This window comes from Hirundo rustica, chromosome 15 (genome assembly GCF_015227805.2).
Source record: "Hirundo rustica isolate bHirRus1 chromosome 15, bHirRus1.pri.v3, whole genome shotgun sequence".
In the NCBI taxonomy this organism is placed as follows: Eukaryota; Metazoa; Chordata; class Aves; order Passeriformes; family Hirundinidae; genus Hirundo; species Hirundo rustica.
Genome location: NC_053464.1, coordinates 8,985,640 through 8,998,988, shown reverse-complemented (window position 1 = coordinate 8,998,988; position 13,349 = coordinate 8,985,640). Strand labels below are relative to the sequence as shown.

General features: G+C 42.5%; 1 protein-coding gene across 1 annotated transcript; it reads right to left on the bottom strand.

Annotated features, from left to right (window-relative positions):
• Positions 1-3,007: 3,007 nt before the first annotated feature.
• On the bottom strand, positions 3,008-13,328 carry LYRM1 (LYR motif containing 1). The gene is made up of 4 exons (XM_040079036.2): positions 13,208-13,328; positions 5,952-6,110; positions 4,869-4,961; positions 3,008-3,341 (listed from the first exon to the last, which is right to left on the bottom strand). The coding sequence occupies exons 2-4, from the start codon at positions 6,108-6,110 to the stop codon at positions 3,225-3,227; spliced, it is 369 nt and encodes a 122-aa protein (XP_039934970.1). The 5' UTR covers positions 13,208-13,328; the 3' UTR covers positions 3,008-3,224.
• Positions 13,329-13,349: the final 21 nt, after the last annotated feature.

The window sequence follows — 13,349 nt, the reverse complement described above, 5'->3', positions numbered from 1 at the left end:
CCTGTTTTGGTGCTGTGATGCTGCCCTGGGAAGCAACTGGGGCGCTGCTGCAAAAAAATGAACATTTCCTCACCCCCAGACAACACTGAGGGGGACATTCAGTGAGCAGGTGCCACATCCATCTTCTTAAAAGGTTGGGTGCTTGCTAATGTTAGTCCTAAGTGCACAGCTTCATAAATTACAACCTCAGTAATGATGGATTGAGGGAAAGAACTTCCAGAAAGGAGGTGTTATTTAGGTATTCAAGGCCAGATACTGTGTCAACAAATTACCAGCTGGCTTGCAGGAGAGTTCATGCAACTGACTCAGGACTTTTATTTCTAAAGAATATAAAGTTAATGTCATAATTTTCTTCTAAATTATTCTAAAGCATCTCCTGACTAGGGTGATAAATTGGAAAACTACAGTATTTGCTGGAAGGGGAGTAAGAGAAGGTTCAGCAAGCACAGGACAGAGTGTACACTGACTGGGTGAATCCAGTGCATTACAAATTCTGCCAAAAGCAGAGACATTTTAGGACAACCTGTTTTTGCAAGTGAAATTAATGTGTAGGAATGACATATTGTGCAATCACTGGGATACTTCTTGACAGAAATTATAAGGGCCTTGGCATCTAATACAAGAGTACCAGTTGAGATGTCTGCCTACCTGCTGGACTGAATTGTAGATTAATTTTTTTTATGAAACACCCTCAAAAGGGTCGTTTTCCTATTTGACCTCCAATAACAAAGAACTCTAGTGAGATTCTCCTTTCCATACTGACTTTAACTTCAGCAATGAAAGAAAGGGTTTGCTCTCTAGACATGAAAAAAGAGCTGACCTAATCCTTCCTTTAGCTGAACAGCCTGAAGTTTTAACAAACTTCAGTCTTTGCCTTCAGGTGATGGAGAGCAATGAGGATGAAGCACCAGTTGATAATTTTTCAAACACGTTGAAGAATTATTAGGCTGTCTAGCATTTTAAGGCATCTCAAATAATGGGATGCTGTTACTTGCTGGTTTCTCAGTTAAGCAAGTCGATAGTCAAATGAGTTACCTGAGGGTATTTGAACGTTTTTAAAATTGCTTCTTTGTATTTTCCTTCAGAAGTAAACTCAGAGTCCTGTTGTATTAAATTTGGGGTAAATCTTCTGTAATTTTAGGGCTGTTCTTTTGAAATTATCCACATCTTACGGTATGTGCTTAGGAAAGAGTGATTGTAATACAGCCAGTAAATTTAGACTGCTCATTTCCATGGCTGTTTATTCACCTGATGCGTCAGAGCATCAGTACCTTCCTTAGTCACATGAATTTCAGCAATTCAAAAGATTCAAATGATAGTTTAATGACAAAGAGTGAGCTTAAGCTTCCATTCAAAGCCCTTGCCTCTGCACATTTTGGTTGGGCTCAGTTGATGCATCCCTATACTGGTGTATCAGAATTAGGATAGGAAGCCTGTATTTAGACTTCTTTCAATGAAGAATTAAGCAGTGTGTGCAATCATGTTAATTTTTCCTTTTTTTTTTTTTCTTTTTTTATGCAATCCCCCTTTTCATAGGCTGAAGGAGAGTTTTGTTTTGTGTCTTCCTGGCAGCAGTAAATTTACAAAGCTTCCACTGACAAAACAATGGCATTTTACCTGTTAGTCCCCACATGAGGCATTCCCAGGAAATAATTATATGGGAATAGAGACCTTTGTGGACTGGAGCCATAAAGGGTAGTGAGAAATTGGGCTAGCCAGTACCTGTCATGCTGATTCACTCTTCTTATTGTTTTCTTATACTTTCTCATCCGCTTGTACTTTTTTCACTCTTAAAAATGCATTTTTGGGGGAGGGACTGTCAGTCTGTACAGGACCAGTTCTAACTTACTTTTCAGGTAGACAGCAATATTTCTTCGTCATTGTTTATTAGAGCTTGGAGAGTTTCCAATCACTTGGTGAGCTCAGAAACAAGATTTCATTGATTTCTCCCACTTCAAAAGGAAATCATACACACATGCATGTTCCAAATTTGCCTTTTTTATTAATGTCAGGCTGGAATAGGTTGTCATTAAAGTGGACTGGGCTTAGGTAGTGTCCAGTACAATGTGGCTATTGTCCAAGGTTGGTCTCACTGGTATTTCCAGCACGAAGGATGGAAAGCTCCCCTAACTTCCCTGAAGAGAACATGTCAACAGCCTGGTGAAGTCAGAGGACTGCAAAGGAGCCAAAACAACTGGCAGCCCGTGAAAGGAAAATAATTTCATTTTACTTCTATTCATGAAGCACCTGGGAAACAGAAATAACTTAGGAGACTTGTAGATACTTTCTTTTACTAAAGTTGGGGTTCTGTCCATAACATGAGTTAAAACGTGACACTAAAATTAAAATAATTGTTGAGAAAGTCAGTGTGCTCATTATGCTGAAAAGCTGACCATGTGAAAACACACAGTGAGGACACCAAAGCATCCTAAGCTTGTTCCCATAGTGATACCCTGAAGGGAGAGTTTTCAGCCAGTACATACATGGGAACCTGAGGAACCCAACACTGGAATGTTTTACTCAGAGTTGTGTAATAGCATTCCAAACTTTGCATTTCACATCCACACCCTCTCCAAAGGAAGGGAGAAAAAAGCTGACATAGAGACTCTAGGCCGCTCCTCTGCAGTTTGCAAAAAGGTAAAGGAGTAGTGGCACTTCTGCTGTCTCTTTTCTACTGTTCAGAAACAAAACTTCCCCCTAAGGGTACTGTGAAACTGGAACTCCTCTCCAGGGACAGCAGGCAGAGCAGGGAGCAGCGAGGAAGCAGAGCAGGTGCATGGTGCAGTGACTGTATTCCCACTGGCATTCAGAAGCTCTGGAGGAACTGTGTCTGCTTGACTGTCCCAGACTCCCTGGATTTTGGCTGACCTTACACAAGGCACTGTCTTGAGTCACAACTGAGCACAGAGAGCCCTCAGACCACCAGAGAACCCTGTTACAGATAAACAATTTGAAATCCTGCTGCAGTTTATCCTGATGTCAAAGTAATCTTTTTATCACACCTCACTCTTTAAAAAGTGTTACTTTTATTGACAAGTCAGTGGTTGAAATGTAATAAATACTAAACCAACCACATCCATCATACACAATGGATCAATTGGCTTTTTGGCCTCAGGAAATGTGTGAGCAAGTGACCACAACATTCACAGTCATGCACACAAATCACCTGGATTGCAGTTCACAGTTTAAAGGATGTGATTACATATCACAGCTTAAATGGTGGCTTATGAAATCTCATCATGGGATTTCAGGTATATTGGCTTAGAAATCTTCCTTAACTTTTCCTGGTGTCGCAATGTACGGCCTTGTTTATGGGCAAGGCCCATAGGAGGCAGATGGATCTGGAAAAGAAAATCCCGCCAGTTAGGTGCATATTGGGAAGGAAAATACAGACTAAGAGTCCCTGAGTTTTAAATCATTTCTTCACACTTTGGAGAGGGTAACTCTATTGTCTCAAGCCAGGTTATTAGATTTCTAGGAGGAGCATTCTCTGAGGAGTGATTAGTGGTGTAACTTTCAAGCCCTAATTGTTCTGTTTATTAAAATCCTATATGTGCTAGGCCTTTGTAACTTTGTTTTGCAGTTTGATATCAGACTGCAATGATACTTGATGAAATAGGATTGCTGACAATGTTCCAGAACAGTTACAACTAGAAACCCTAAAAATTCTTGGGTAGATGTCTTGAATCACTGTGTGATTTATTCATACCTACTTAACAAGTCACACAATAACTCCAAACTGTATGTATTGGAAGCCTGCCTTCTTACTGTCATGATTATATGTATGGGACATTAAAATGCACAATCAATGTCATTGACTCCATAAGCAGAAGGAGCAATAGGTGACAGACTCTTCCTTTGATTGACAAAGTCTTTATGTTTCATAAGACTCTTTGTGGGAATCGTGCAGCTGTAACCCCCTAAATGACTGAAAAATGTAGGTGGTAGCAGTCAGGTATTACTGTTGCTGAGACTGTCATCCTGTAAAGATGGGTGTTTAGGTGCAAATAGTAGTAAAAGCACTGACTAAAGGCAGCAGTAGAGATTTCTAGAATTTGAAAAATAATAATCATCCCAGTTTGTCTGAGAGAGCAGATCCGCTGGGATTTTGAAACCATTACAGAGCACACATTTTAAGCCCATTTCTAGGGCTTAAAATATTGTTTACCAGCTGTGCATTGTTATTCTGTATACTGAAACAGATGGTAACAGTGACCATAGTCAAATGACTGCCTTGATAAGGGAACTACAGATGTGAAAATATAAACTCATCAACAAGAGTAGAGAGGGTGTCTCTCTGGGAGGCAGCATAAAGTATTACTGACAGAAGTGACTGGGCAGTGAGGAAACTGTATTGAATGGTACACTGGAGGACTTTGCTGCAACTTCCAGCATTTCAGTCATCTTGGACATGTTCTTCTGTTGGAAGAAGGGAAAAGAAGCAGCAACATAGACAGGTATTTCATATGGCCTGATTTGTGACCAGAACAGTTAACAATAATGTAAGCTGTAAAAATTATTGTACCTGTGACAGATGTAATTAGGTATTTTATTCTCTCATTCTCTTCTATTATTTGTTTCCATTACCATGTTTTTCTATATTCATTGGTTGGCTAAATATTCAGAGGCCTTGGGAGTTTAGTTCATGCAACTCCATTTAGGTTTTGACTGCTTATTTTGAGAAGAAATCCTCCAATTTACAGTGAAAGATAGAGAACATCTCAATGTACAGCTGGCTCTGCTTTAGCACACATCTCAATGCCAGCTCGTATGAAAATGCTGTGCAGTGAGAGTGATGCAAACTGATGGTTTTATTGTTCAGGGAAAGCTCAGCGGGCATCAGTGAAGACTTAGTAATTTATACTCACAGGTCTCGGGTAGGGGATGTTATAGTGAAGTCCAATTTCTATTCTTGCCTCACATTCTTCTATGCACTGCTTAATCAGCTTTGGATCTGTTACCTATGATGATCACACAAACAAGTGTTTTATATGAGTACAGTAATTAGCAATTGGAAGCTCAAGTGTAAATGATGCACAGCACGTGGCTCTCCTTAGCTTATTTTGGCATACCCGAGGATACAATGATTGTATTGTTCTCATCCATAAATGGTAACATTGGTATTTTCCTTGACTCAACAGTTCTGGGCTTGATGGTGCTGAATTTTAAGGCCCAGAGGCTGTCAGGACTGAGGCTACAGAAGGAATTTTTTACCCAAACATGGTATTTTCTCTGTAAAAAGACAATACACGTATAAACTACTACTACATCTATGAAAAAAACCACGCTCACCTGTTTATCACTTTGCAAGGTCACCAGTGGAGAAAGGAAAGACACTGTTTGGTGTACATTCTGTTATCATCCTATCCAGAAACCCTCTTTGAAGTCAGAAATATGTGAATTATGACTTAAATTCATTTTTTTGATTTTGCATTACTTGAATTTAGTCCCAGACCAATATGGGATATAAATAAGTGTTGTGATCTTGAATGACAAGAAGGGCCTTTGATTACCAGGGTTTGAAATTTCTTCCTTAAGAAAAAATTAAAGTGCTTCTTTTAAAAGAAGTGCCAATAATTGCTGCTTTGAAAAGAAAAAAAGAAGCTGCTGAGCTCTGTTTGCCATTGCATGGGTAATGATACACTTAGCTAACTTTGTAAAGATCAAAAGCTGCTTCAATTACACAAGGAGTATCTTTGGAATTTAATTTTTTCTTGGCACTTTTTTACTGAAAAAAAGACCTTATAGACTTCTACAGTAGTTAATGAAGAGCTGAAATGATTTGAGTTTTCTCAGGGACGATACTTAAACTGTAACCCAAAACCACCAGCATTTAAGGTGAATAAAATTTTGGGAACTCAACCCTTATATTCCTATCTTAGCATCCAACCACAGAGTGCAAAGAGCAAGAGAACAGTAATTCAGAAATTCAACACTGTGAGGACACTCACGTTTTTGTTTTTTCGGAATAATGTTCTGGCTTCATTTCTAATGTACTCTTTCTCTCTCATGGTTTCCTCTATCTGTCCTGATGCCGACTGCCAGTTTTTGGCTATACGCAAAACCTTGCGGTAAAGGCCAAGAACTTCTTGTCGAGTTGCTGGTGTCATCTAAAAAGACAAGACAAACCCCCAACATAGGCGTGAACACTTGAGTTGCCAAAAGGCCAGCAAGCAGGACGTTTTTTCACGCCATTAAATTAGTTTATAAATATTTCTGCCGTCCAAAGATATGCTGAGCTATATGAAAAAACCCTGAAACAGCTGTAAACAATAATCAGCTGTTGAAAGCTGAAGACTCAGTCCAGCGAAGTATTTATACAAATACTTAAATCTATCTCCATTCAAACAGCTTGAGCTCCTCCTCAAAGTTAAGCACTTGGTTTAGTGCTTTGCTGAATCAAGCCTGGTACAAGAATGCCTGGGTTCTATTTCACTGATGTTTTGCAACAGACATTGGGCAAGTCATCGAAACTCTATGCGGCCCCCTACCTGAGACAGTGTTGTACCAATGCTGACCCTATCTTTGCAAATCTGTGAATGAAATACATGATAAAACCACCACAATATTGCTGAAAACTTGTATAGGCTCCAGGGGCTGAGAGGCTTATTTGTGATACCATGGCAGTAGGCAGTAATGATTCAGGTGGAGTTTGATGTGATGAAAAGGTGATGAAAGCTACTTTATCTAAGCACACAGGAGACACAGACTAGCTGTGGATTTAGGAAAGTCCTGAATGTCTTGATTTTCAGAAAGCTGTGTACCTGCTGAGCCCACTGAATCAGCCCCCAGGTGTGATAAGCCTATTTGTCAGAAGAAAGAAAGAAATCTTATTCTTGCTTTATGTAAATGAGTATTTTATCATATAAGTGGATACACTTTTTCATGACAGACCACAAATATCCCTGAGACAAATCCAATTCTGGATAACAACATTTCTGCCATGGATTAAATTAACAGAAACAATGACTTCTGCTTAAAGGGCGCTGCAGCTGCCAAAGGTACCTTACTGTCCCAAAGGAAGGTGCAGCAGCACTGCCAAGTGCATGAATGCAATGAGGAACAAGTGTCAGGGACAGGACATTATCCAGCTATCAGGATCCATTTGCCAACGTGAAGCTCTAGTTACTGTGGGTGAATCTACCCTGAAACCAGACCTGTGTGCTGGGAATGGACAGTTTGGAGCAGAGTAATTCAGATAGCCTGACCTCTCCTCTGGAGGGAGCGCTCTCTTGGCCATGAGGAAAAGCTACTTCCTAATGCAGCATCCAAACTACCCTGGGAAGTTTGGCAGTGTGCTGTGGCTCCAATCCCTGCAGTCTGTGGCAATTCCTGGGATTCTGCGTTGTAAAAGAGGGGCTTGAGCTAGAGGCTTCCCGGGCTGTAATGTTCTTGAGCAGCTGCCTGCAGCAGCAGCTGGCTGACCTGAACCAGCCTCCTGCGGCTCCACTCACACCCTCTTTCCCTTAACAAAGCTGGAATTACAGATGCTAACCAGAACACAAAATTTGGCTCAAGGTTTTTTTAATAAGAATTCCTGAACTATAAATTCCTAGCTTTATCTTAATTGTTGCTGTGATCTAAAGACCTTTCATGGTTTCAGGAACTGTTTTTGTCTGATTCTTAAGAACAAACATTTTTGTTTTGCTGTTTGTATTTTAACATGTTTAACCAATTATATATTTTTCCCCAGACAGAAAATTATTCTTCCTACACAGCAGAAAGTACTTCCAGTAAGTTTTATGATATTTCTAGGAAATAAATTCCACAATAATATAACCAGGTAGTCCCAGCTTATCAAACACTTTGGAGTAAGTGCTTAACTTTATCCACTCTAGAGCTCCATTTCACGCAGTGAAATCAGTCAGACACAAAGGCAGAGATGCACATGTATCTGAAAAATCACCACTTTCCCCTGCTAGGTGCATATTTTGTACAGAAAAGAAACAGTTCAGTTACAAGGGTTAATGTAATACAAGAGGAGTCCCAAATCCAGGCCTCACCTAGAGCCTCTCCTGACTTCCACCCTTTGCTTTTATGTGAAGGTGTCACCTCTGAGAAGCTGATAACAGCTTCAGTTTTATGTAATCCATAAAGAAAATAAAAGGAACAATGCCAGGGGTAAAACTGTTTACAATACAGGTTTCAATTCTGATCTATGCATCAGACAGTTTCCAAGGTGACAGCTTGGGAGAGCACATGCCCTTTGTTCAGAGCTGACTACACCTGCTGCCCTTGGATTTTAAACATACCAAGAATCTGTTTATAAAGATTCCATTGCAAAGTCTAGAACCAACAATTATTTTCCCCACTAGTTGCATCCACTCCCCCACCTACAAGTTACTCTTTTCTTCTTTAACTTCTCTGTGCTGGAATTGCGACAGAACTGTGTTAGCCCCTCATCTAGGCATGGGCTGCACTTCTGCATTCTTGCTCTCCTTCCCACATATGCTGGATGATGTAAAAGGCATTAAGCAGCTATTCATGTGTGCTCAGCAACCAGCTGCTCCCAGGGCTCAGTCAACAATTCTTAACATTACAGACCTGCTCATAAGCCATTTCTGCAAAGATACATAAATGATGGTATGAGAAGCCCTTTACAGATCGAGGACTTCTGTCTGTGACAAGAAAGGATGACAGCAAATAAGACAAAATTTAAAGCCTGGGTCAGATTTTGATCTGAGTGGGAGTACAAATAGGGAGTAATTCCACTGAGAGCAAAATTACATCCAACTCAAAATGTTGTAAATGAGATTGGAATTTTTCCTTTGGTATAAACAGAGCCCACACTGACAGAAATGTAAGTGATGGTACAAGTCATGTATCAGGTGTAATTTCATCAAGTGACACTACTTGTATTAGTTTTGTGGGTGTGCAAAATGATTCTGAGTGGGACAGAAAGGAAGATAAGGGAGGCTTTCATGTCCTTGTAGTTACTCATCTTGCAACTTACATCTTTGGCATTTAAATCATAATTATATTTCACATCTCTGGAATGCTAAGTGGATGTTACACCACTTTCCCACTAACACCCATCTTGTGGTAGTCACACCCATTGTTTAACTTCTACCACCCTTCATTTTCCTGCAGCATGCAGCCCACAGAGGTTAACCACAGGCGTTTCTGTCAAAAAGTACAGGGCTATTGTATTAGCTGAGCAAATTTCAGGTGTTTACTGCCACAAAGCGAAGCAGGAGAGCTCAGAGGCAGGTGTGTCCACACAGCCGTGTCAGCGGGGAAAAGCGGGAGGTCGCAGTTTGGAGCCCACTGTCGGAATCTGGGCTTTGGAGGGAAGCCAAGCGTTGCCTCCCAGAGAAGCCCTGCTGGGGCTGGGGCAGAGCCCGACAGCGCAGGGTTCTAACGCTCCCTTGGTCTCCGTGCAACCCCCTCTTATCAATATGCACATCCAAGCACCTGAAACATCCCATTGTATCCAAACTCCAAAGGAGCTCTGAGCAGTTAATGACTTACTGCATGGTGAACGTGCAAACTTTTTCACTGTTAATTAAAACAAATAGTCCCTTAGACTATAAAATGCAGCAGGCTTTTCTTTCAGGAAACAAATACATGTTCCTTTGGGCTGTAGGATGATTGACCCAAAAGTTCAATAATCTGAATAATCAATGAAACACCAGTTTTATTTTGCTATTTGCAAGCTTGTCTAGAATTTAAACTAAAAGTTCATATAAAAATAATAAAAGGAATCTGCCAACTGCACTATACAATGACCCCAACAGGGCAGTGTCGAAGGACAGCTAGGACAGAAGACAGGCTGACCAAGACTGACTACAGATCCAGGAGCAGCTAAACCACAGGTGCTTCCCAGCAGGGGAAATGCTGGAAATGGCTGGAAATGCACAGCTCCTTTGGTGAAGTTGTAAGTCTATTTTATTTTATCCTTTCTTCTCGAGTCAAGCATTAGCTACTCACTTTAAGCATAAAATCTGCCAGCAGTGAGTACATAGAGGATTTTAGAAAATGAAGGGTGAAAGGAATAGCCCACTGGGAAAATGGGATATTTTGAAACAATTGATCTCTCACATCCCAGCTAAACGGGGCACGTGTTAGTAACAGACACCTAGTGCTGGTGCTGAAACTGGATTTGCTCAGGGGAAGCGGGGAACAAAACCCTGCAAGAAATAATTTGAAAAGGCAGCTGTGAACTTCTCAGATGTAAAATGTTTTATTTAGGAGCAACACAACTTCTATTTGACAGCTGGTTTGCTACTGGCAAGGAGTCTAAAGACGCAGTGACAAACTGCTGGGCTGATTGCCTTCCAGATTAAGCTGTGGTCACATCTCTGTTACTGAAGTAAACGATGTCATTCAAGACCATGGTGTATCAACACTGTAGTAGGGAACACCACCATGTTCCATACTATGTCCCCATAAGAAAATCCAGCCTGTATGCCAATCTATAGGTCCTATTTTCAAATCCACTCTTTGCCTAATGTTTCTTTAAAGAGATGCAGAAAAATTCACGTCTGGAGATCTTTTAAGGAGCTCAATGATGCCATTTACCTAAAAAGTGACCTGCAGTCTCTCTCCTGCTGCTAATGCAGCAGATAATCAATCATTCCCTTCAGAGGTCTCCAGAGCAATGAGAGGTCAGTAATCCATATTCATCTTTCATGCAAGTCTGCCAGAATGAGTCTCTGGTTCCTAAGGCAGCCGTGGTTTTGGGCTGTCATTTCCTTGAGGGACAACAACTGAGACAATGAATTCCTGTGGCACAGGGGGCAGAGAAGGGGTCACAGATTCCTGTGATAGCTGGGTAGGTCACATGCCTTCCAGCAATATTAAGTTTCAAAATCTGGTTTCCACAAAAGTAATTTTGTCTTCTTTTACTCAAATCAATGACTCAGTGGCCTGTGACAGTACCCTGCAAACGCCACACGTGGCTGCGGTATGTACTGGCAAAGTGAAAACTTCATTTGATTTTCATTCTTGATTCAACATTCATAACTTTTTTTTTTACGATTCAGACAAAACCAAATCCTAGCAAAACCTCAATTATAGCTAAAGTATTCCATCTTGATGTGGTGAAAAATTACTAGAATGAAAGATATGTTCTTCCATAATGGTGTTACATCCTCATTTCTACCACTGACACAAGCCTGTAAATTTCCAGACATTCCCATCAATTTGACTCAAAGATTTATTTCTCACTCTTTCCATCTACAAGCTGCAATCACAAATATATGCAGATTTGGTGAAAAGTTACTTAACCAAGATATTCCATAATGGTAAGTAAAAGCAGGGTGACTTTTACAGGGTTTAGGATTTTGTCATGCCAGTGTGTTTCTGCTGGCAAACTGAAGTGATCTGAAACCCCGATCAACACCTCTGAACCAGATTCCCTAAGTTACTGTACTCCATTGTTCATCAGCTGGGATGGGAACTCTGCTGTTCTATCTGTGCCTCAGATTTCTGACTGAGCTTCGATCTCTTTTATGCTTGCTCTTGCATATGGATCAGTCGTTTGATCAGAAAAAGTTAGCTGCATGCAAAGAGAGTATAATTAAATAGTAAAAGCAAGGAAATGGATTTTATCACTGTTTCCTATGTCAGTTCAAAAAAGCCAATTCGCACAAAATTAAGGTTCTACAACATTCTTTTCACTTGAGTAAATGAAAGTGAAAACCCTTAACTAGTTCCTTTTGATCACTGGGTTTTCATTATCTTAGTCTGAGGTGGTTAAGACATTATCTGGTTTTAATAGGACCTACAGACTTGCCCTGGGAGTGCCTCCCGTGCTGCAGGAGCCTCAGGAAGAACAGAAATGCTGACTTAGACTGTGGGAAGGGAAACAAAAAAAAAATGCCTTACTTATTTCTTAGTGTTCTCACAAAAAGCACAATGTCCAGGTAAACTCTAAAGCAATACGAACTTGTCTCTAGTCTGTCCATATCTTGTTCATGCTTTCATACCATTTTCTCCTCCTGTGTGCTTAGTTCTCTATTACTTGAAAGCAGAGAAAAATTTTAATGCAGAGTGAGAAATTTAGCAGAGAAAATGAATTCTCAGCTATCCTTGGATGGCCTTGCTTATATAATATAGAAGCATACAGAAATATAACAACATGGACACAAGCTCCAGTATAGATTTATGCACCTTATTCATACCTTGGCTTCCAGCCAAATGCAACTGAATGCATGAATAAGAAATATTTCCCAGAATTGGAAATGCTCCGAAGCTGGAGAACAGGTATAAATATTAATGCTAGCAGAGATGAAATCCTCCGTGACCCCTTTCTTACTTAATTCTGAGGGTCACTCAACGAAACTCATTGATAGACATGATTTTTAGTTGCTATTTGAGAACCATAGCCAGTCTGTGGGCATGGAGGGCTGTGGGACGCAGAATCAGGCAAGTTAGAAAAGACCTCTGAGCCCATCGAGTCCAGTCTGTGACCAAACACCACCTTGTCAACCAGAACCTGGCACTGAGTGCCGCGTCCAGTCTTTCCTTAACACCTCCAGGGATGGTGACTCCACCACCAAACCGGGCAGCCCATTCCCATGTCTAATCACCCTTTCTGTGATGTTCTTCCTCATGTCCAAACTAAACCTCCCTTAGCACAGCTTAAGACGCTTCCTTCTCCTCCTGTGGGCACTGAGAGCTGGGCATTGGGCACTGTGCGCTCAGAGTGCTCTGGGTCACGGATCACTGTGGGTCAACAAGCACTGTGGGCACTGACGGCTGTGGGCACTAAGCACTGTGGGCCGATGAGCGCTGAGGGCACCGAGGGCTGTGCACATAGAGCTCTGTGGGCACTGGGCACTGTGGGCTCGGAGTGCTCTGGGTCACAGACCGCTGTGGGTCGATGAGCGCTGAGGGCACCGAGGGTTGTGGACATTGAGCACTGCGGGCACTGTGGGCTCGGAGTGCTCTGGGTCACAGACCGCTGTGGGTCGATGAGCGCTGCCCACACCGGGCGCTCCCACGCCCGCTCCCGCTGTCAAGATGGCGCTGCCGGCCCCGATGGCCTGGAGCCGCGCGGCCACTAGGGGTCGCTGCCGGTGGAGGTGTGGGGGGGAAGTCTTTGCGCCCCCTGTCGGCCGGGGCGGCCCTGCCCCCCAGCTGGGCGGAACCAACGCGCGAAGCAGAGGGGGGGGGGGTCGGCCCACCGCACGCGCCGCCAGCCCCTCCTCTCCCTCCGCCCTCCCCGCGTGCACGCCCACCTTCGCCCCCCTCCCCGCTTTACCTTGGTGCAGTCGTGCCGCGGCCCCGCCCCGCCGGGTGCCCCCGCTCCGGTGGGCGCGGGAGGCTCGAGCCGCCGCGTACCCGGCCCTCCCCGTGCGTGCGGCGCCGCGCGCCCCGCCCCTCGCACGCTGCGTCACGGTACG

Coding starts and splice junctions, on each gene's coding strand:
- LYRM1 (XM_040079036.2), bottom strand. CDS start 6,110: ATGACACCAGCAACTCGACAAGAAGTTCTTGGCCTTTACCGCAAGGTT. Junction 4,962..5,951: donor TATTCCGAAAAAACAAAAAC/GTGAGTGTCCTC, acceptor TGATCATCATAG/GTAACAGATCCAAAGCTGAT. Junction 3,342..4,868: donor ACATCCCCTACCCGAGACCT/GTGAGTATAAAT, acceptor TTTCTTTTCCAG/ATCCATCTGCCTCCTATGGG.